Here is a 23,846-nt window from a genome sequence, read left to right on the forward strand (position 1 = left end):
CTGAAATGCTCAGCCAATCCCATCCTGCCTGTTAAGAACTATGAGAGTCCCAATGTGAAGCTGGGGTCAGGATGGGGGGTTCCTTGAGATCAACTCAAATTTAAAACTGAAATCAATTAAAACAGAAGGCTGAGTTAAACCTATCTGAAATGTACAATGTAACAGCTTCCTTCAGACAGGGGCCAGGGGCCAAGCCTAACAACCTTTATATCCATCAAGCCTGGAAACTAAAGAGCCGGGGAGAAGGAAGGCAGTGGCTTGCCTTTTCTTCTGACAGAGCTCAAAACCAACGTGACGAAAGCTCGCTGGAAATTTCTATTGCCTAGTCTAAGTATTTACTTATACTTCAAATCCAGCAATTTAGACTTAAATGTAACCAAAAAGAAAAAAGTATTTGGTTGGGTCGCAGAGTGAAAAAAAAAAGGTTGGGCGGGGGGAAGGGGGCAATTTCTGCCTACACTAACCCTCCCAGCAGCAGGCATGTTAGCCACAATATTTATTCTAGTAAATGTAGAGAGAGCGGAAAACATCACTTTTGCCTCTAATATTTCAAAGCCTTGGACTTGCTTTTTAAAAAATATATATGTTACTAATGCCGTACATGAAAAATCAGATGCCTCTGCTGGCACGAGGGCCAGAGCTGACAGCCGCATTCACCAACTGAACCAACACCCCACAGAAGATTAAACATGGTTCATGTTCTCCCTTGACAACCACGTCACCAGAGCTGGAGCCCTGACCTAAAAACCACTGTTAGAAAAAAGCTGGTCCAGTCCCTAACCGTGTCAAAATTAGGGCCTCATCAGTTGAGGGCTGTCTTTCCTCTCTAGAGCCAAAATATTTCAAAAATAAACTAAACTCTTGGTCATAGAATTAACCACTACACTTTACTAGGGTGTACCAAAAATTAAAACTGAACACCCAGCTCCAAAACCTAGGTTTGTGCTCTTGCTTTTAGTTATGCCAATGTAGGGGCTTAGACCAAGGAGGAAGAAAAAGATTTCTCCTTTCTCGTAGTTTGTAATGATACTTGCCCCAAAGAAGTGACTCAAATTTACAATAAATGATTCACCTTAAGCCCGAAGTGGCTAATGAAGTTTTCTAAGGACAGAACTGCCTATCTGGGCAAGGAGGGCGGGGTGAGGGTGGAGGCTCTCTGAAAGCTGGTGGCCTCCGCGTGCAGGAGCGTGACTGCAGCATGACACAGAGTTGTTCCGCGTCCCACGAGGGACACGGGACACGCAGCCTTGCTTCTGAAAACAGGACCTCTCCTTTATAAATGAAGAGATGAATGAGCAACACAGTACCTCCGATCCCCCTCACTCTGGTGGACCAGGGTCTCCCACGACCACCCCTGCGCTGCTCCTTTTGTCCCGTCCTCCTCCCTTTCTCCCTCACAGATTGTACCTGGTGCCAACACCTTCCGCTTTCTTCTACCCCTTCCCTCCTCCTTTACTGAGAGTCAAAAAAAAAAAAAAAAAATCCAGAAATGTTGGGAGGAAAAAAACTTGGCATAAAAGATAGTTAATAATAATAATACAAAAGGCAGTGTGCTTCAGGGCGTACTATGGGCATGCTGTTCATTTAAAACAGCTACTTTGTTTACTAAACTGTGGCTCTCTGAATATAGAAAGTAAGTATTGATTCTCTCAGAGAACAAAAGTCCCACCAAGTAAAAATGTTTAAATGTCTCAGGAGGACATTTAAATCCTGATTCGCCTCACAGACAGAAGTACGTTCTTCTCCCAGCCTAGACTATAGATCTGCTACCGGGAGTTTCCAGGGTTGACTATCCTGACTTCAGTATAACCAATTAAACAAGAACAGCCATAAAAAGTGCAGATACTACTGTCACGCAATAAACTAGACCTTATCGGTGATAGTGGTGCACATTACAAACTTCAAACTCATTCCTTGCTCTAATCCATCAGAAACTTCCTGGCTTTAATAGGCTATAAAGGGCAGGAGCTTTGAAGTCCCTGGGATTAGGATCAGTAATAGACGGACTGAATGAGAAACAAAATGCAGGTGGAACGTACTCTATGCGTCCTGAATTAAAAACAAATCCAGTGAATCAAACAGCCCTCAACCCTAGCTTCCAGATTACGGGGGTGGCCAAGGCAAGCAACAGAGCCATTAAGGATGAGCCGGCGGGAACTTCCAGAGGGCTCACTCTAAGGAACTGATTCAAGCCCGGGAGGGCGTGCCTTGCTAACTTTCCCCATCGGAGGTGAGGCTGTTCTTTTTGAAGAAGAGCACAGTATCAGAGCAGAGATAAGGCAGGAGAAAACGAATGCCTTTTAAACTGAGTTTTCATGTAAACACATCAGCTGAGATGGCTGAGGGAAGCTGAGATCTGTTTTCCCAAGGCTGATGGCCTTTGATCCTATGATTCCTAAGCCCTCAAACACTTGCGGCTACAGAGCATGCCGTGGGCTTAGAGTTGAACGGGCCACCCTAGAACAAGGATGGGATGACTGAGAAAACCGGGGTCATGCCGTCTCAGAAATGGCATTACTGTTGACAGAGCAGGAAAATTCATTTTAAACCAAAGGATGCAAATCATTTGGCCATCCAAATATCGACCCAGCTGAGGGGTTCGCTAACGCCCAAACCAGGCCTTTCCTGAATGCACTGTCTCCCCTCCCTTCTTACCTTCTGGGGGGTTTTTATTCTGATTATTCCAGACGACCAGCAGCTTGGATAAACTGGGCACCTTGGACACTTCAGTGATGACCCGGAAGAGGCTCTCCACTCGGTCGTAGGTGAGGACGATGGCCGTGAAACCTTGAGACTGTGGCGGTATCAGTGGCAGGAAGAGCGGGTTGCTCACACTGCCCCATTTCTGCAAGAGAGCACATGAATGTGGGTCAGAGAGGGATCTAGTAACAATGAGGCTGATCTCTTTCCCAGCGTCACCAATAAACCTGAACATGGGAGATCTGATGGCCTTTCCCATGACCAATCCAAGGGCCAAGCAACTGTTCAAAGTCTTTCCCTCAAAATCTGTGCTGATGCTCTTTAATTAAGTTTGGCTCTGATACCCCTGAACAAGGGGCAGAGAAGTTTTGCAGCTGAGAAGAGATTTCTAGTCAAACATGGCAGATTAAACACATGCATTTATCTTCATTCCCTCCCCAAACCCACTAAAGTGGGTTAATAGATATATATAGATATACATATAAAAGTGCAGTTAATAGACATAAATCTACCCAGACAACGAAATGGGAGCAGAGACAGCAGCTGATGAGCAGCGTGAACATGTTTCTGAAAGACGGAAAGGGGCTGGAGAAGTGATGACAGCACAGGAGAGGGAAAGCTGAAACCCAAGTACCAAAAGGTGGGCGGAGGGTAGGGGGAGCAACAAGGCAAGCAAGCCCCAACTGTAGCCCCACAAAGGCTCAGGGCTTATGCTCAGTGGACTCTTGTGAGTAAGAGGAGGGGGTTGAAAACAGGAGGACTAGTTAAAATATGTGTAAGGAACAGCGACGGACACAGGGCACAGGCCTCCCCATCACCTACCCACTCAGCCAGAAAACTACTCTTCTTCCCTGCCCGAGCTAGAGACGGGAGATTTATCCTCTGAGGAAACTGAAGCTCTAGACATGGAAACACAGGCACAGATGAGAGGAAAATGCAATTAAAGCCTATATATCTGCCTTCCTCCAGATCCCAAAACATCGGCAGTCATGTGGTTTACTTGCCACTCCATGATCTTACAGTGAAGCTCCACCATCTTACAGCGAAGCTCCATCACCTTACAGTGAAGCTCCATCACCTTACAGCGAAGCTCCACCATCTTACGGCGAAGCTCCATCACCTTACAGTGAAGCTCCATCACCTTACAGTGAAGCTCCACCATCTTACAGTGAAGCTCCACCATCTTACAGCGAAGCTCCATCACCTTACAGTGAGGCCCTCAGGCAACAAGCTTCCCTTAAACAAAAAACTTCTGATCATGTGTCCAGGTGAACTGCTGTGCTAGTGCACATGCTCACCTTCTCCGTCTGACACACCCTGACGTGCACTGTCGCCCTGGGCCTTCCCCACCCTGTGCCTTGCGCCCTAGAAGACCTCAGTCTGACCTAGAAACCACCTCGGATCCCATAGGAGAAGAGAACATGGCAATACCCTCTCAGTGAGATTTGAGTGTGAACGACAACAGTACTTGACCATTCAGCTTGCCCTTCCCCTGCTTAGATTTTTTTGTTACAATCAGATAGTTGGCCTCTTTGGGAAAAGAGACCCCTAGATTACTTGTCTTTAGATTTCTGACACCTAGCTTTGTTCTTGTCACACGTTTATTAAATGGATGAACTGTGAAAAACAAACAAAAAAAACCAAAAAAAAAACTTCTGATCAGGTTTTTAGTGCTTCCCTCTTAATCACAAACAGATCCTAGAATCAGACATTTCAAGAATATCTTCAGCATGAACAACAGAAACCAAATGAACAAAGAGAAAAACAGGAACTCAGAGGAAACAGAGACAACAGAAGAAGCAGAAGGAAATTTAAACAACGTCATATCCTCTGAGACTTTTTCACCCATGAAATAAGAATAAATTGCTATTTTTATTTTAAAAGGTCTATCAAAGATAGGAAAGAACCCTTGAACATTAAAAATATGATAGCTTAATTTTTTTTTTAAGGCAGTATTGAAAGATAAAGATGATGACGTATTGCAGTCTGGTGAACAAAAAGAGATGAAAAACAGGACAGAAAAGATGAGAAAATCCAGGAGGTCCAACATCCAACTAATAGGAGGCTCCTGAAAAAGAAAACACAGAATATGGAAGAAACAAAACTATCAAAGAAATTAAGTTCTAAGAACAGAAGATATGAGATGCAAATTTTCAGAATGAAAGGACCAAATAAGTAATGAGTACACTGAATTTTAAAAACATAAAAAGATAAAACAACAACAACTAAAAAAACCAATGAAACAAAAACCATATCAAAGCACATCACTTCTGAACACTGGGAATAAAGAGTCAATGAAATGTGTGAATCTAGGTGATGAGCATGTGAGTTCACTGTACAATTCTCACAACTTATCTATAAGTCTAAATTTTGTTCAAAATAAGGTTTAAAAAGTAATGAATAAAATTCAATTTCTTTGCTACTATTAAAATATTGTCATTTTTAATGCAGCAATGTAAACAAAATATTTTTGTATTGATAATAGGGAATGACTGTTAAAGCATTCTTATATTTTCAATCGGCTTTATTGAGATATAATTAAGTATACAATGGTTTTTGGTATATTACACTGTTAAATTTTAAAAACTGGTAAAATATAATATGAAATTTGCCATCTTAACCATCTCTAAGTGTACAATTCAGTGGCATTAATTACATTCACATTCATATGTGAAAAGCCCAGGACCTAACTTCATCCTCCCCAAGAGGAGGCTGAATATGAAATGACCTATCTGTTATTCTGGCTGCTTACACTCCCTAGAGTCTTTCGTACTCTGGGATTCCCAAGGTCCCCCCACTAACCTCATCCATATCACTGATGGACACCCATCACCACGTGTATGACAACAGCTGTGTGCCAGATGTAACAGTGTGGGACAGGAAATGTACACAAACACATGGAATACACATGGATGGGAACTCAAGGAGACTGAACGGGATTCCTGGAGTCCTAATGTAATCAGGATATTAAAGCCAAAATGTCCACAACAGGCCATAATTAGATTTCACAACCAAGAGACACAATAGGAAAGGCTATCTTCTTAACGCTGACTTTTTGTTTCCATGACATCATGCTTTGGCGTTAAGCTGTAGTCTTAGGAAGGTGCCCGGATTTTAGTGTTTGTAGCCTGCATCTAATTACCTTTGTAGGAACACCTTTTCATTTTATACTCCTATCTTATTCTTCATAGCTTCCTGACTTGCATGGAAACTGAGGTCAGGAAGTAGCCCTGTGCTTAAGTCACAATTACTCCCTAAGGTTCATGGTCTCTCTGCTATCACCATCCCAGCCCACTCATCTACTCCTCCCGACATAATACTCGTATGCTTGAAAATCACCATTTTCAATGGAAAAGAAAAAAAAAGATTTTTTAAAGAAGCGTGTAAAATAATTTAATGTGTGATGTCGAAACAGTCAAGATTTACTGAGTACTGAACTGTTAGGCACTGTGCTTTACATAAATTGTCTCATTTGAGCCTCACAGCAATCCCAAGATAGATAGCTATTATTCTCATTTTACAGATGATGAAACTGTAGGACTAGAAATAGTGAATGATGTCTAATCATGTGCTTTACCAGTCCAAAAAGGAAGGAAGAAATAGTGAATGACGCTCAAGGTTACATAACCTGCTAGTGACAGAAGTGGGAGAGAGCCCAGGCCATCTGGCTCCAGAACACCAGGATGTGGTGGTTCTCGGCCCTTCCTCCAACTCTGAGTCCAGGGTAAGCATCACCACTTATAGACTCTGGAAACTGGAACTGTGGGTAACTCCAGAGCTTATTACTTCCAGCTCTCTCTGAGACAAAAATGCTGGAGGTTTTCTTTAGCCTTGATAATCAAATCTGGGCCAATATGTAAGGGCCCACCCAAACACTATGATTTCACAGGGTACATGGAATTAAAAAACACACCAAATATATAACACTGACACAAAGGGAACACATAAATTTAAAATGGTAAATACACCTCTTACACAGAAGGAAAAACTATTAAACCCCCAACAAAATGAAGCCTGTTCTTTGGGAGAAGTGGGGAATGCCAGCACACTTGCATGACTCTATGACATTAAAAGGAGAGGAAAATTCCCTGAGAGATGCAAAGCTTGGTTTCAGAAAATGAATCCCTTGGAATTTAAACTGAGGCACCCCCGCTGAAAGGCATCACAGCTCTGGTTTCAAGGCGCTGCCAGGGAGAAGGAACAGGGTCTCTGGCAAGACAACAGATCTGGTCTCATCCCTTATGCCAGCTCCCTTCGGGAAATGGATGGTTATGGGTTGGGGGAGGAGACAAAGGAACGGGTGGGTGGGAAACAGACAGTAACTTGTCTTCGGTGCTCAATTTTTCCACACCACTCACTTGCATACCAAACAGGGCTTGAAGACTGGAGAAGCAGAAAAGGCAGCATACTGGGGAGACAGGGCATGTAAAGGAACATAACAAGCTCTGAAATCTTGCCAACACTTTCCCATAAAAAACAGGCTTTGAGATGAACGTGGAGGCAACACAGAAGCCGCTGAGCATACATTTACTATGTTACAAGCTCGACACTTTACTGTAGGATATGCCACCAAGGTGGATGCAAAAGACTTCAAAAGTGAATCAGCACATTTGGGGTCAGTTTCAGAGTCACACGTCCTTAATCTGAACCCAGGTTCTTTCACTTGCCAGCTGTGTGACCTGGGTAAATTACCTAACCTCTCTTGCACCTCAGTTTCTGAATCTATAAGATCATGATAATAATACTACTTTTCTAGGTGGTATTACTTAACACAATAATTACTTATTAACATGTCTTTATTATTTCTTAACAATCTAAATGTTGTTAATGAAAGTAAATCGGTAATAAATGTAAAGTACCTGGCACATATAAACATTTGATAAAGGCAGCCAACAGATGACCTTGTGGGAAGAGCAATTTCTCTGGGATTTACTTTTTGCAGGTCTCAAAAGAGGGGTGGGGGTAGGCTAAGCGATCATGAGGTATCTTCCAGCACCAAGATTTTAAATGAAACCCTTCTTCCTCTCTACCTTTACCTTACCATGCTCTGGGGTCCTGGTTTACCTGGATTCTCTACCTCTGCTTCTTCCTTTCCAAATATACTGTTTTTATTTTCTCAATTTTCTCTTTTCCTTCCTATTCATTATATTTTAACTACCTTGAAAGCTCCGTGAAAAAAGGAGCCGTAACTGTTATTAACACCCAGCATCTAGCACGGTGCTTGGTGCGACTGAAGAAAAACTTGTTTGAAAATGATTCAGTTAAGCCCAAATGATCCGGGTCGCGTTCTTTCTGTCCTCTTTGTGTATGGGTGTGAACAGTTAATGTACATTCAAATGAGTGACGTCATGAGCTCTGAAATGATTTCCAACTTAGTTCATTCATTTAAAAATACTCACCAACCATCTTATTGTGCTAAGTATTCTGAAGAAGTGTAGGATTAGGATATTTAATAGAGGGTTGGGATCTGGATGCCGCCATTTACTGTGGTGTGTAAAGCCTCTTCTGTGAGTATGAGCTTCCTCACCCGTAAAATGAAGAGCATGACAGTACCTGCCTCTTAAGGTGATGACGATTAAATGAGATTATGCACGTAAGCACTCAGCGGAGGGCTCAACACAGAAATCCATGAATGGTAGTTGAAAGCAAACACAAAAAACTTCTAGCTCGCTCCAATTCATATTCTTGTCTGCTGAAACAATGGTATTTAGCAGCTCAGCAATCATTCCCACCAATATGGTTTCTGGTGCTCATTCACTCAGTCAACATTTCCTGAGCACAAACTATAAGCCTAGAATAGTGTTAAAGATGCAAAGATGAACAAGCTCCTTCCCCTCAAAAAGTTCATCATCTGGTAGGGAAGACAGCTAGGTAAAAAGACAAATTATAACGCAAATAACAAGTACTAAAACAAGGTCCTAAAGTCCCGTGGGCACACGAAGGTCCATACTGTCACCTCCATCTCCCTGGAGGAGGTGAGGAGGAGACCAAGTAGGAGAGTGCTGGCCAAAGAAGCCGAAGGGCAAACTGAGCAGCACGTCCTAAGACCTGCTTCCAAGACCGGGACAGATTCCACCAGGGCCAGGGCTGGGAGGAGGAAGGAAGGAGAGCAGAGACGAGGGACCTCAGAGTCAGGCAGGCTAAAGCCACAGCATGAAAAGACCATATGACAGAAGTTTCTTTTTAAGTCTCGTGATTGGCCTTCTGTTGATTTCTTTTGAAACTTTCTTTTTCCTGAGTATTGTTTTACTGATAAATTAACACAGCTACCTTCATGTTCTATCTCAGAAGGTCAGAAATAGGAAACGCTGATCTGCAGCTGGGCTTCTGTGCCGGGTGCTTCTCCCTCTGCAAACATAATCCCATTTGCCTTTGGAGCCCAGGGACAGCGTGGAGAAAGGCAGCTTTAATTGGGGTGCACGCCTTCATGCAGACACTCCACTCCGCTGGGGTAAGGTCAACAAACCAACCCCCAGAAAAAAAAAAAAAACATACTGGAGAAGGACATTTCAAAAACAGCATTTAGTCACCTCTGAAATACCTTTAAGAACTGACCCCCTGCTGGCTGACCAAAGAGAGTGTCTACAGTCTGGGACCTTCTGACCCCACTTTCTGCAGGAAATCAAGCACATTTAAACCTCCATAATTTACTCAAGACTCTGACTTCTGCCAGGGAAAAAGCAAACGATGCGGCAATTAACTCTGTTGCCTGATTAAATCTGCATCATGGCAAGATGGGGCATGAGACCAGGCACCCAGCAATAGAGACCAGAGGAAAAGGCAAAGCCCAGCTACCGCAGCTGTACCTCGGAACGCTGGTTCTCAGATACGCTCAGTGAAACTGTTCACTCCAAGGTGAGAGGAGATACCAAGAGGAGAAGCGTGTGTCATTCTGACAGAGCACCAGCATTGAGCCCAAATACCTCCGTCATCTCGTGCCCCCCCTTCCTCGCTTCACTCCTCACTCTTTTTTTTTTTTTTTTTTGCTGTACGCGGGCTCACTTTTGTGGCCTCTCCCGTTGCGAAGCACAGGCTCCGGACGCGCAGGCTCAGCGGCCATGGCTCATGGGCCCAGCCGCTCCGCGGCATGTGGGATCTTCCCGGACCGGGGCATGAACCTGTGTCCCCTGCATCGGCAGGCGGACTCTCAACCACTGTGCCACCAGGGAAGCCCACTCCTCACTCTTAAAACAAGTACTCATCACGGAAGCTGAGCGATCCAGACTGTTAACGTAATCCACGAGAGCCATGACAACCGTCACGCCACCATGCCCGCTTTCCAGAAGTTCTCTCCTATCACATCACTTATTCTGGAAAGCCCTGGTGAATGAACTAGTAGTGAACAAACAAACCAGCAAGACGGAGATGTGGGTTCAGGTGTCAGGATCCCCTGAAAGAGAAGTCTTGGGAAACCAGGCTTAAAGTCAACTACCAGTTTGAAGGGGCCTTCTCCTTCAAGAAAGGGATTCAAACTCAACTAACTAGGAGTGCCTTTGGCAATCTCACACAGAGGAAGCTGTCTGGGCCCTTCCTGCAATCCTGTTTTGCTTCCTTAGTAGAAAGGCCATGGGAGTCATATATGAGCCTAACCAAAACCATTCCAGTCAAGGTTACCTACCATACAGAAAGTGGAGGAAGCTGGTGAGCACATTGCTAACCATTCCGAAATGTTCTTGCTGGAACTACAGGAAGATTATAAAATCAAGAGTGAGGAAGACCACATTCTAATACCAACGAAAGGACTCTTTCAACCTAAACCAACCAAATTCCAGACAGGAGGAATCAAGCTCAAAGCAGCATAATCCAAAATTTAATCCCTATTACTCACTATGTATAACTTCATGTGACAAGAAGAGAATCCCTATTCCTCACCACAGCAGACATTTTAAAATGTCACTACGTACAACTTCATGTGACAAGAAGAGAATTAAGCAGATATTTGAGTCAATCCATATTTGATGTAAATGAAGGTATAATGCCAGAGCAGAAAAGTGAGAAGTCAGAGGAGAAAGGAAAAGAGGAGAGGACAGGCTTGTTACACAGAAGCTGTCGAGCTCCTGGCTATGAGTAGCCTTACCTATCCCTACCTTGACAGAAAGGGCAGTTTTCTTGGTTGTTTTGAAGTTATCAACTCTTACCTCAATGTGGTTTCAATTATGAATTACCAGACTAAAAGGGGGGGGGGAAGCTTTGATTTATTCTTTTTTGCTCCAATTATGCATGATGTGTTTCCACTGAAGACTTTGAAAAGTATTTCATCATGCCTCTCATCCTGAAGTGGTCAAAGGGCAAAACCAAAAGGAGTTAACCCTTTCATTTCTCCTCTAGGTTCAAACAGACTCCCTATCAATGGATTAGGGCAAGGCCTTTGAAGCAGAGAGAGCAATGAAAGGGTTAAGCATTAGCATCATATTACTAACGTGCATGAGGGTGGTGTCCCCTGTCCAGCACGGTGAGATGATATTTATGTTAATGGGTGCTGGGAGATCTGAAAGGGGCAATCAGTAACGTGGCCCAAGTTGCCTGAACCATTAAACCTCTCCAGCTCCACTCTGCAGCACAGCACTCCGCTGGGCGTGCGCTGACTCGGGAAGCCGGAGAAATACAGAGACCTAAGGATGTCTTCCAGCAGGCTCTCTTACATTGCGAGAGAAAAGATCTGGGGACGAGCCTGAAGTCTACTTGCTGCGCTGTGTCTTTGATTCATCCCACCCATAAAAAATAACTGATTGTTCCGAAAAACAAGGAGAACACTGATGGCTAAATCTCACTGACTTTACATTAAACAGACACAGGAAAGATGAAGAAAATCGAAGGCTAGCAATCTCCTTAGTGCTGTAGACACAACCAAGGAAGACAGTAAATTAAAAACCTAGAATTCCTACAATTTATTTACAGTAAGGTACTGGTAAATAAGTTTTCTACATGGTGGCACTGGAATGCGTCTAACCACATCTGGGTGGACTGGAGTAACAGGTATGGTGACTCTCTAACATCCAAAGAAACTGAGCCACAGAGACTAACTCAGGATCACAGAAGCAAGCCAAATCTTTTCTTACTGTTAGTCTCTTTCTCCTCCAGATGTGTTTAAGATCTCCTTTTCCTTTGCTGTACTGCAGTTTCATTATGACTTTCCTGCTTGTGGTGTGTTGGTCTTCTTCGATCTGAGGGCTGGTATCACTCAACAGTTCTGGAAAAGTCTTAGCTATTATTCTTTCAGAAGGGCCTGTTTCCATTCACTCTCTCTCCTCCTTCTGGAACTGTGATTAGACGTATGTTGTACCTTGTTCCTCTGTTCTCCATGTCACTACTCTTTCATATTTTCCACCTCTTTGGGCTGCATTCTGAACAATTGCTTTGAATCTAATAATCTAATCTAAACTAATAATCTGAAGTTCTTGCAGCTGTGTTTCTGCTGGTTCTCACTCTGATGTAGTAAAAAACTATGGTTTTTTACTGTGAGCTGATCATTTTCCGTAGACACTTTATTTTTAAGAATTATTTGAGACCTGGATTGAAGATGAGCTCCTCCAGAGAGGATGTGTGTCTACTTCTGCTGGTCCCTATCAACTCAGGGCCACCTTCAACGAAATTCTCCTCTTAAGGTTTATTCAGACCACACTTGTAGTACGAACTTGGACCACAAACCATGTGAAGGTGGCTTATGAATTCAGTGCTCAACACCAGGGTCAATACAGACTTCTTATTCTTTACCCTGACACTGAAGAGGCTCTTTTAGTTTCCTGGCTTCATCCAGGAAGCTCCTGACAGATTCTCCAACATGCACAGGCCACAGGCTTTCAATCCTGCTCCCTTATCCCCTATTTCAGACAGTTACCAGGCAGGGAGCTCCAGGTCATCAAACTCTGCAAAATCTCTGCAGCAAAAGCCAGCTTTGGCCCCCACTCACCTTCCAGGATACCTAGTTTCACTTTGTTTAGGGTCGACAAATATCTTACTTTTATACCAGCTTAGCAACAGGCTCTATCATACTTTATTCAGTATTTTCGTTGTTCAGTTGGGAAGGTCATTTAGCATATCTAATCCACCATGAAGCCAGTGACAGAAGTCTTTCTATATTTACACTAATAATCTAATTAGGTGCTATTGTGTTTCCTGTTTAATTTGAGGGCCAAGTCTGTGTGCAAGATAAAAATAATTATTGTGAAAACATGGCAGTGTATTATAATAGATGGAATGATGGACTGAGAATCTCTGCATCAGGCAAGGCACCACACTTCTTCAGACCTCCATTTCCTCATCTATAAAATGGGATGATGGGGACATAGATCTTAAAAATAAATAAGACTCACTTTCTTCATCTGTAAGAATGGAGCCAACAGAATGCTGCTTTTGGGTTGTAAGGATTAAACGACAGAAAATACACAATAGAGCCTATCTATCTATCTAAAAAATCACCCTCTGTAAATTTCAATTTTCCCCTCCAAAGTCCCATCCAATTCTAGAATGTATGTTTCCATGTGATAAAGCATTACACTAGCAGCATTACATTAATGCCACTTACAAAATGCTTCCACATATATTATTTCATTAATATCTCATAATAATCCTGTGAAATAAGTAATATCCCATTTTACAGATAAGGATAACAAATTTCAAAGAGATAAGAAAGCACAATGTTAAGCTAATAAACGGTCTTGAACTCAGGTTGATTCCAAAATGTCCTTTTCAATGACCCTGATTAGCAATTGGTAATCAGCCACTAACTGCTATACTATTCTTTTGAAGCTATTAATATCCCTAAACCCAGTCCTACAGATGAGCAAATTGCTGCAAAGAGAGATTCGGTAAGTAACCTCAATTTACTCGGATCATCACCAGGAAAGAAGGGATTAAAACTTGCAGTTCAGGAATTTCTCAGCTACAGTTAGTTTTCTGAAGGCTCACAGGTTAAACCCATCTGAATGCCTCTCTGAAAATTCCAGTTACTATCTGAGTTTTAGCTTCTTAACTTTTGTCTTTACATAGCACTGAAATTCACATTTGGCCTGGTGCCCACCCTTCTTCTATAAAGCCAAACTACTGTCAAGAAGAGCAGGAAGGGTTGCCCCTGATTGCTTTTCAGGTGGTAGAGGAAAAGTTGACATTTCATCCTCCTCTTGCTTGGAAAGGAAGCCAATCATTTATAAGAACCCTCGTCTGGCTGTGGCTTCCATCAGTGGGATGGACAGAAGCCAGTTAAATGGCTCAGTCTAAGCCATATTGAAAGGAGCTGGAATGAGGAATGAGTGGATTCCATATGTTGATGCTTTTAATAATTCATGAGTTATATCAGTCTGCAAGTAATAAATTTCACTGAACATATCTATGGTAAGATGGTTTAAGATACTGTCAAATCAATTAAATGGGTGAATATAATAAAGTAGGCGCAAATGTAACACATCATTGATTTTACTGGTTCATAATTTTATATGTTAAAAATAACGGTTCAGCTGTCTGATAGCAAAAAATGTGGATTATTCTTAGACACAGTCTTCAAACACACACTCCTCATCCCTGGATCTGTTACTTAATAAGTACACTGAAAACACTTAAAAGAAACACTTCAATGAAAAAACTAGAAACTTACCTGATTCAAGTCAACAAGGTTAATCTATAATCCAAAGTGTTCAAGAATGCTAATGGTGGCTCAAACTCCTACTTCTCAAGAGAGGTGAAACAGATCTACGGTTTCATCCGACTATCCCATACCTGAAACATTCACAGTCTGAAAGAGAGGCCCGTTCCCTGGCCTGGGCATAAAAATGTTTGCTGGCGGCCCACTGACTGTATTTTAGCGGTCAGCTATGGTATGGAGGAAGACTTCACTAGCTTGGTAAACAGAAACTCTTGGGAAAGGTTAAGTTACAGCTGTGGCATCCGAGCACAAAGCACCCACACACTTAAGACCAAGGAAACCAAAGCTTTCATACACTTTTGAGCTGACAGGAGTGTAACACCACCATTAAAGTTGATACAAAGTGGCAAGAGCAACCTCTAAAATGCAGTCATTTCTTAATTCTTAACTTCTCTGCAATTCCAATAAGGTACATGTTTTGTCTACTATGTTTTATCTCTGCTTCCTCCTGGGCCGGGGTGGGGGGTGGGCATATGAACCCACAGGGGCAAAAAGAATAGGCAAGGAGACACCGGTGGACAGGAGTTCAGTACATTTGGGGAGGTGAAACAGATGGAGCCTCTTGCTAGACGACACACAGAAATGTAGAATAAAATGTAACAAAAGTCTTCTTAAATATTCAGGAAATGGGAAATCGCCAGGAACCAAAAATGAAGAAAAACTACGAATGAGAGCTGAAGGCCCAGGGGCTTGTTGACACCACGGTGCCCTGGGGAGGGCAGAGGCTGTTGCTGCGCTTAGTAATGCAGGGGTGTGGGTTTTCACACCCATACCGGAAGAGGGACATGGCTTTGGGCATAGGAAGGAAGGAAACTAGCAATGAGACTTACACATCAAGCCAGAATCCTTCAAGGCCTGCACAGTCAGTGAGAAGGCAGTCCAGAAAGTCACCCCTAGTATGTGGAGACAACAGAAAAACATTTATCCTTTTCAACCTGAGTTTGGGCACAGTGGGTGCTTTCCATAGAGGCTAGCCCTCATGTAGGTTTAGGGTCTAAATGGACTTTCCCTGTGTAGTATGGAAACCTCTTACCAAGAAATTAATGTTAAAAAGTGATTTATCTCTGCAATACTTCTGGAACACCTGGCAGAAGCAAAAAAAAAAAACCAAGAACAAACAAACTCTCTGGAGAAATACCCCCTTACCCCAGGTGGCAAAGATTTCCACAGAAAATCTTACCAGAGATGAACTCACATTCCAAAATTATAAAACATATAAGGAAACAATGCAACAAGAGCAACAGACAAATGACAGGATTAGACCTTATAAGAAATTTTAAAATTGGATTATGGGAGAATATAAAGTGAGTATCTCAAATAATTAAGGTATAAAAGAGTGAACTGAAAACATATGTGGAAAAAAAGAGACACTATGAAAAAAAGATCAGACAGATTTCAAAAATAATTACAGCTTCTAGAAATAACTATTGAAATTTAAATCTCAGTGGATGGGTAAAAAAACCACATCGGACACAGCTAAAGAAAAGAGCAAAATAGATGTGAAAAAATTATCCAGCATGCAGCACAAAGAGTTAAGATGTGTAAAACATGAGGGGAAAAAACAAACAAACCAACCAACCTGAGAGACACAACACAGAATGAAAGAGGCCTAACATACATTTAATAGGATTCCAAGAGGAAGGACTGGCGAGAATGACAGATATGTAATATTCAAAGAGAAAATGACTCAATTTTCCAACACTGATTAAAGACATGAACTCCAGGTTAAAGAAGAAAAATCACTCTCAAAAGCAGACAGAGAATGGGAATAGAAAATCACCATTTGGCAACCATTATACCAACAGATTCAGGCAAGAAATCATCAGTGGATGCTAAAACTAGTAGGTGCAAGTTTGAGGAGTAACAGGATATTTACACAGTCTCAAAGTATTCCCCCACAAGACACGTTAAAAGAAAGGGGTAACTTCCCATTGGAGAAACCTGTGAGCGAAGTTATCATCACTACTGACAGGACAAATTGACATCATGTGTCCTCCAATGGGATACACTGAGAACCGACGTTACTTTTGTGATATTCCTGTCAAAAATGCATCGCTTAAATTTCTATAATTTGGAACATGATGCATAATTTGACACAAAAGCATCAGACAAACCCAAATCAAGGGACATATTCTAAAATAACTGACACGTTCTCTTTGAAAAGGCCAATGCCATGCAAGACAAAGAAAAGACTCGAGAAACTGTTCCAAAGGAGGCTAAAGAGACATGACAACTGAATGCAATGCACGGTCTGGAATCTTCCTTTGCTATAACGGATGTTATGAGAATAACTAGCAAAACTCTACATAAGGTCTGTAAATTAAATAATAATGTTGTATCACTGTTTATTTCCAAATGATTTTGGTTAACTGTACTGTGATTCCATGAGAAATATTTAGGGGTAAAGGGACATCATACCTGCACCTTCCAAATGGTTCAGGAAAAGACATATATGAATGTGAATACACACACACAGAGAAAAGAATAAAGGGAATGTGGTAAAATATTAACATCTGAGGAATATGGGTGAAGGGTGCACAGAAACTCTGTACTATTTTGGGAATTTTAAGTCTGAAATTATGTCACAATAAAAAGTTAAAAAAAAAACAGAGAATTTTAGGTCTGTTTAAGCAAACAAAAGGCAGACAGGGAAATGTAAGGTACCTAGCAAAACATAAAAAGCTAAACCTTCCAAGGATGATGATAAGAAGATTCAGAAATTGGAGGTACTAGGTGTCCAGAAAGGACGGACTCTAAAAACAAGAATAAGAAACAGTTGGTTCCACGATCCCTTAAACTTATATGCACAGGCAGGCCCACCCCCTACCTGTCCTCCCTACCTTCTGCCACTTTAGCAGGAGAAGGATGTTTATTCTCTGAGGAAAATGAATTAGAGAGATTCCATACTCAGCGACATGAGGCACGGAAGGCAGGGTAAGGCACCACACTGAATACAGCAGATGAAGTGATCACCTATCAAGTGAAGGATGAGAACCCTTCTCCTTCCCCCACTCAGCTCCCCACATGCATGCAGCCCAGACTTATCCATCCTCTCCCTACTCCCAAGGGCAGAAAGATTATTCTCTGGATCAGTGAACCAATCCAACAGAAATAACCCATGAATACCAACCATCAGGTCCCCATCCTCATAACCTCAGTAAAAGCCCATAAGGCGACAAACCTATCCATGTATGCAGAGCTTCCAATCAGCTTTCAGTGCCTCTATCTTAAATAAGAGCAGACTGCTGAAAGCCATCAGGTATTTGAAGAAAGTTTCCAATATGAAAGATAGAAAATAAAGACCTGAAAAAGGAGTTCAAAGGAAACAAACAATACGGGGAGCTAAAGACAAATAAAAACAAAACCACAAATATCTTCAGAGAGAAAGTACAGTATCCTTAAAACAAGAATAGGAAGATATAAAAAAAGATTAATTAGAAGTCAAGAAAAAACTCTAAGAAATTAAAAGTGAACAAAACGTTAAAAATCAAAAGAAAGGTTAGAAGATAAAATTGAGAAAATACCTAAGAAATTAAAACAAAGGTCAATTAAGCCAGAAAGAAATGATAAACAGGAAAGCAAAGATAAGAAAAATAAGTATCAGTCTAGCATATTCATCATCTAGGTACCCAAGTTCCATAAAGAAGAAAAAGAAAACAGAGGAAAAAAAGAATCAAAGATATTAAACATGAAAATTTCCTTATAAAGGGCCCAAACCAGTATCCAGTGAACAAAAAAACACTCATATCAAGGCACACCATCATAAAGTTTCAGAACACAGGATTTCCCAAGAAGATAAAACATTTCACATAAAAGGATCAGGAATTAGAATGACACCTCAGTTTTTTGATATTAAAACGGGAAGCTTAGAGAACAATGACGCAATGTCTTCAAAATTCTGAAGAAAAGCTACCACAACCAGAATTTTACACTAGCCCAACTATTAATCAATGTGAAATAGAATAAATGCACTTTCAGACATGCAAGAATTTTACACTAGCCCAACTATTAATCAATGTGAAATAGAATAAATGCACTTTCAGACATGCAAGGTGACAGCAAATTTATCCCCCAACAGTCCCCTTTCTGGGGAAGCTACTGGAAAAAAATAACCCCAAGAAAAGAAAGATGTTAGAACTTGGAAACAAAGAATCCAACAAAGAAGAGAAAAGCAGAGAATTCCGAGCATCATGGTGAACAGAGAATTTAGGCTGACCTCTGCATAGGAGACCTAGAGAGCAATCAATTCACTCTGGAGCTGAAGGTGCAGGGCTATGGGAGAGAAGGGTGGAGGAAGGCAGGGAGGGAAAAAAATGGGGAAGGAGGGAAGAAATCCTATAGTTTACTTGTGCTTGATCATTTCAGTCTTTTGGTGGAAAATTCAGTAACAACCAGTGATAGGAACGTGGAAAACTAAGAGGGGGGAAAAAAAAGGCAGTTGTGTATTTACTTCCCGGAAAATAAAAAGTTATACATAATCATGTTTTACTACTTGGTTCCGTTGACAGCAACATTTATATAGTCCTAATAATGCAACAATAAACACTGCTTTAATGAAAAATGATGATACCGCCCCACTGGTAAGATGAGAAAGAAAAGAAATGTGCAGAGGAAGAGGCAAGAACAGGAAACAAAGCACTAACTCTAAGGAAGCAGAAAGATAATGTCTGTGATTGAGAAATCAAAAATAGCACTATCAGCATTTTATGAGGAGACAGGAAAATAAGTATCAGAGGCAGGCTGACAGAGTTGAAAGAAGTTGCCCCTTAGGAACAGGCCTTAATTTTAGTTACGTTTTATGTTACTATCTGAATTTTTAAACCACACATGTGTTAAGCCGTACTATTTTTTTTAAGTATTTACAAAATTAAGTGATACAGCTGAGATACAAAAGAGAACCAAAAATCAAGACTCAACCTCCAGCTGGAGCAGTGTGGAAATCTGTCCTCTGCAGCTACAATGACCCATTTATTAGAAAACTACACTCAAATATTAATTGATAGGTATGTAAACAGTATAGGATATTAGAAACGGAAACAGAATTCATTACCCTGATGTTGTGATACACAACAACTCATTTCCCTGGTAACCTCTTAAGCAGATTCACAGAATGAAGTGGTCCCTGGAACAAGGGGAAAGGGAATCTGGTGTGCTACTAAGCGACAGCTGGGGCATGAAGGATGACGTGGCCCAAACACTCAATATGTCCTCAGTTCATCTACGGCCACATCAAGCTCCCACAGACTTCGAGAAACTACTCCCCTCGCTGCCCTCCTACATGTGACATAAGGAAGCAGTCAGCTGCTGACTCACGAAAGCCAGAGTCATAAAAGTGAACTCTACAAAAACCGCAGATGTAGGCCCGCATCCAGGGAAACCGTGCGTGTGGCTCACCCACTGCCATGGCTGGAGTCGCCGTGCAGGTGTGTGCTGCTCAGGTATACTACTCTCCCTCTACGAGGAAGGACGCTCTGATTGACACGATCCTCTCTGCAACACCCCCGCGTCTGTCTCTTCATGTGCCTTACTTATCCTCCCCCACCTGGATCTGACTTGCGACCTCATCTTCTCCATTTTCTATCTGACCATCAGAACTGGCCAAGTTCTTGGCTTGGGGTCCCGGGTCCAGCTCTTGGGATCTTCCTGCATCTCCCCATTCACAGACCCAACTCAGCTTTCTTTACTCCATGACCTGAGACTTTCTAGCTTGTTTCCAGAGAAGTAACTACAGATACAAAACAATTCAATGGCAAAGGCTGCTCAAGGAAAGGCTTGGAGTTGAGGGCAGCAGAGTGGACCGCTTGTGCGACTGTGATCCTGTAAATGTGGTGCCTCTAAAAACAAAAGCCTCCGAAAGCTTAAACTTACTTAAAATTCAAGCCAAGATTTCTAAATTCCATACATACTTTAGTCATATCTGGGCAGTGGGAGGAAGAAGGGGAGAATAGGCCAAGAGGGCCTCCTGGGGGGCAGGAGAGGCATTCAAATTCCAGAGAAACATTCCACAACCTGGAAGTTAAAGGGCATGGGGCTGAGTTAAACAGACTGCTAACCGGGTATCTTCTCAACTCAGAGCTCCATTTCGTGCGTCTGACCTGGCACCTCTTCGGCCTGCAGAGTGATTTACAGCTTGTTAGTATTTACAGCTGAGTGATATTTTCAGCGGCTTGTACAACCACAACCTTTGTGAATGAGGGCCGCCGTCTGAACTTCTAAGTACCGGTAGCCCTGAGTTCTTCATGTAGCTGAGACAGATGTGGGCTGAACCCCGGCCCTGGATGCTTCTAACCCAAGCCCCAGGGGGACAGAAGAGGAACTGGATGGGGAGAGAGGGAGAGCTTTCTCCAGGCAGTGAGTCAGGACACACCCTGTGAACCAACCCCACATCAACGTATGGTTCCCTGGACCAGCAGCATGAACACTGCTTGGGAACTTGCTAGAAACGCACATTCTAGGACCTCACCGAGACTTACCCGGAAACTAGGTGTGGAGTGGCAGCCACCTGTGTTTTCGTGAGCCCTTCAGGAGCTTCTGATGCATACTGATACTGGAGAACCACTTCCCCGAGAACTAGGGGCTACAGCAAGCTCTGCTGCACTGTGCCCACAGCCCTGAGCCCTGCTCCTCATGGGTGATGAGTGCCAGTCAGGTAAGTGCTGGCACACAACCCTCCCACTTACCAAGCCTTCCCTGCCGGCCTCCAAAAGCTGGACTCGGACTGATGCTGACAGGGCGTCTAGGTAAGTATATAATCCTCGTCTGAGGCCCTGCTTGCAGCTAAGTCACCGTTCTGGCTAGATTTCATAGGAACAAACTTATTTTCAACCTCATTCTTATGCTAGGTTCGACAATCCATTTTAAGTTACTTCTCCATTTTTCTCATCAATTTTTGTCAACAGCCATGGGACCCCAGCTGTCTCTCCTCCCTGTTCTAGGTCTGGTATGGCCAATGCAGAAAAGAAAAAAAATCTGCGGTATCTTTACTAGTGTTATCTATGAGAGCAAATGTGAACAAAACTGTCTGTCAAAAGGGACTGGGTAAATAAAATTAGAACATACTGATAAGGTAGAGTATAATCTCTCTAATCACACTGTAGAAAAGTAACATGGGAAACTACTTCACTCTACAACATGATTTTAGGACTACATTACGTTTAGTTTTTTAAAAATTGACACTGAGGGCTTCCCTGGTGGCGCAGTGGTTGAGAGTCCGCCTGCTGACGCAGGGGACGCGGGTTCATGCCCCGGTCCGGGAAGATCCCACGTGCCGCGGAGCGGCTGGGCCCGTGAGCCATGGCCGCTGAGCCTGCGCGTCCGGAGCCTGTGCTCCGCAACGGGAGAGGCCACGACAGTGAGAGGCCCGCGTACTGTGACACTGAGAGGATACGGTTTTGTTGGCACATGCCAGAAATCCAAAACTTCACAGCTCTCGGCCCACTCCATCCCCGCATCACATTTAACTCTCACTTGCTTCAGTCTCTGTCCTCCAGACATGCTCACATCTGGCAGAGAACCAGAGGTAAGGTGGGGGAGGGTGCCCGAGGAGAGCCCCAGCCACACAGGCTAGGCCCAGATGTAGGGACCAGGCCTGCCAAGGGGCAAGACCAGAAATGACACAGACATTCAGAAGCAATACAGGTGTGGCGTATTTGGGGGGATGATAAAGTTTTGCTGATATTTGCAAAAAAAGGGAGAAAAATGAAAGCACGGAGAGACTAAAAAGATAGTAAAATGCAGGCATCCTTGACAGGAGGAGCTAAGAAAATTAACGATAAAAACAAACATGTCATCCCTCATAAAGAACCTTAATTTGGTGAGAAATTCCTTCCAAAGAGAAGATTCAAAACAAAGGGCTAATCTCTCCAGACCTGACAGCCATGCAACTTTAAAGTTGTGCTCCAGAGTTACTTTCTCAAACTTGTTCAAGTTCTGAGAGTGTAGCGCAACGCGGATAACGTAATTTGTCCCCTCTCTGGTTACAGAAAATGGCAAAGCATCTGCCGACACCAGCAACCCCTCGCTGTCTCCACCATTCACACACATAGGCCCTTTTTTTTTTTTTTTAACATTAAACTAAGGCAGCGGCATCAGGCCAAAACAGGGCTCTCTACTCTCCCCCCTCCTCTCCAGCTGAGCAAGCTCAGCGCATGGCTGGAGGCCCTGACAGCAGATCTTTGAAAGAACCAGATCATCCCTTGATTTACTGACCAAGATCCACACCTACTCCCACCTTGGGGTGTCTGATACTGTAATTTGATGGAATCTAGAGGGGAGACTTCCCTGAAGGTTGGGCTCATAGTAATCACATCTAGGGTAGGTTAAGTATTTCTGAAAGGGAGGGGGAAAGTTAACTGTAAATAAATCAACGTTACTCAGGCTGCCTGTCAGTTGCTTTCACTAAAGATGCAGAAATGTACAACCCACAGCTTTAAATCAGGGCTCTCATCACCTGAGCTCCTAGAAATGTGGTAAACACTAAATTTCCCTAAAAAGGATTAAGGGTTAAAGGAAAAAATTAAGAAGATATTTTCCAGTTGCATATCCAGATCTATGCTTTTTATACTTCTGTTCTTTCCCAGATTAGAGTCCAGCACTTTGATCGTTCTGTCCTAAATTAAAATACACCTATTTCAAAACTACAAAATTTCATGTACTATTTTCTCCTAGTCTATATTCTTATGAAAGACAGAGACCAAAATCCCAGCCATTTATTCTTATACACTTTTCTTAGAGCTTTAGCTCAAAGTACAGAATAAAGTCCTACTGTTTCCACATTTTCTGGCTGCGCCATGACCATCCCACCTGTATGAATTCTCCTACAGAGGAACAGATGTGATATTCTTTATCTCAAGCTTGTACCATATACTCACAAGAGTGGAAATGTTTCAGCCCAGAGGAGGCTTAATGGCTCCCATAAAACTCTATAAGTAACTCAAGGTACTCTGCAGGTAGAAGACCTGGGTTCTTGCCTGTTTAGACAACTTGCCCATTATATGACCTTGGACAAGTCATCAGGCTCTGTGAACCTCATTGTGTCTGCTTTAGAGATGAGCAAGAATCTATCACTTTCCCCACCTTCCCAACAGGGTGAAGGTCAAATAAAATAATGGCTGTCACAACAGCATGTGAGTGAGCCTTGGATGGCTCAAGCCGGGGGTCCCGATCTTCCTTCCTCCCTCCCTCCTTCCTTCATGTATCAAGGGCTCCCTGTCTGAATTAAATTGTCCTAGGTATTATGAGGAATACCAAGATAACTCAGAAATTCCCTGAAGAAGCTTAAAACTTTACAGGAAATTATACTTCTATGCATGTGAAGTGATAGGAAAGAAACAGATAATATGCTTTAAGAGTTACAAGAAGGAAAGACTACTTCGTGCTTAGTTAGGGGTATAGGAAAACCTCATGGAGGAAGGGGTATGTAAGCAGGCCCCTGATATCCAGACAAAATGTGGATGACCAGAGACAATGGTAAAGAGAGGCATCTCAGTGAAAGGACTAACAGTCACAA

At 42.6% G+C, this 23,846-nt stretch overlaps 1 protein-coding gene across 5 annotated transcripts in view; it reads right to left on the reverse strand.

Annotated features, from left to right (window-relative positions):
- EXT2 (exostosin glycosyltransferase 2) overlaps positions 1-23,846 on the reverse strand; it is a 129,711-nt gene that overhangs the window by 42,749 nt on the left and 63,116 nt on the right. For all 5 annotated transcript variants that reach the window (XM_049714202.1, XM_004264030.4, XM_049714201.1 and 2 more), the window contains one exon: positions 2,656-2,845. In XM_049714202.1, the coding sequence (XP_049570159.1) occupies positions 2,656-2,845 (190 nt within the window). The remainder of the gene's footprint in view (positions 1-2,655; positions 2,846-23,846) is intronic.

The sequence above is a fragment of the Orcinus orca genome, chromosome 8 (assembly GCF_937001465.1).
Source record: "Orcinus orca chromosome 8, mOrcOrc1.1, whole genome shotgun sequence".
Classification (NCBI taxonomy): Eukaryota; Metazoa; Chordata; class Mammalia; order Artiodactyla; family Delphinidae; genus Orcinus; species Orcinus orca.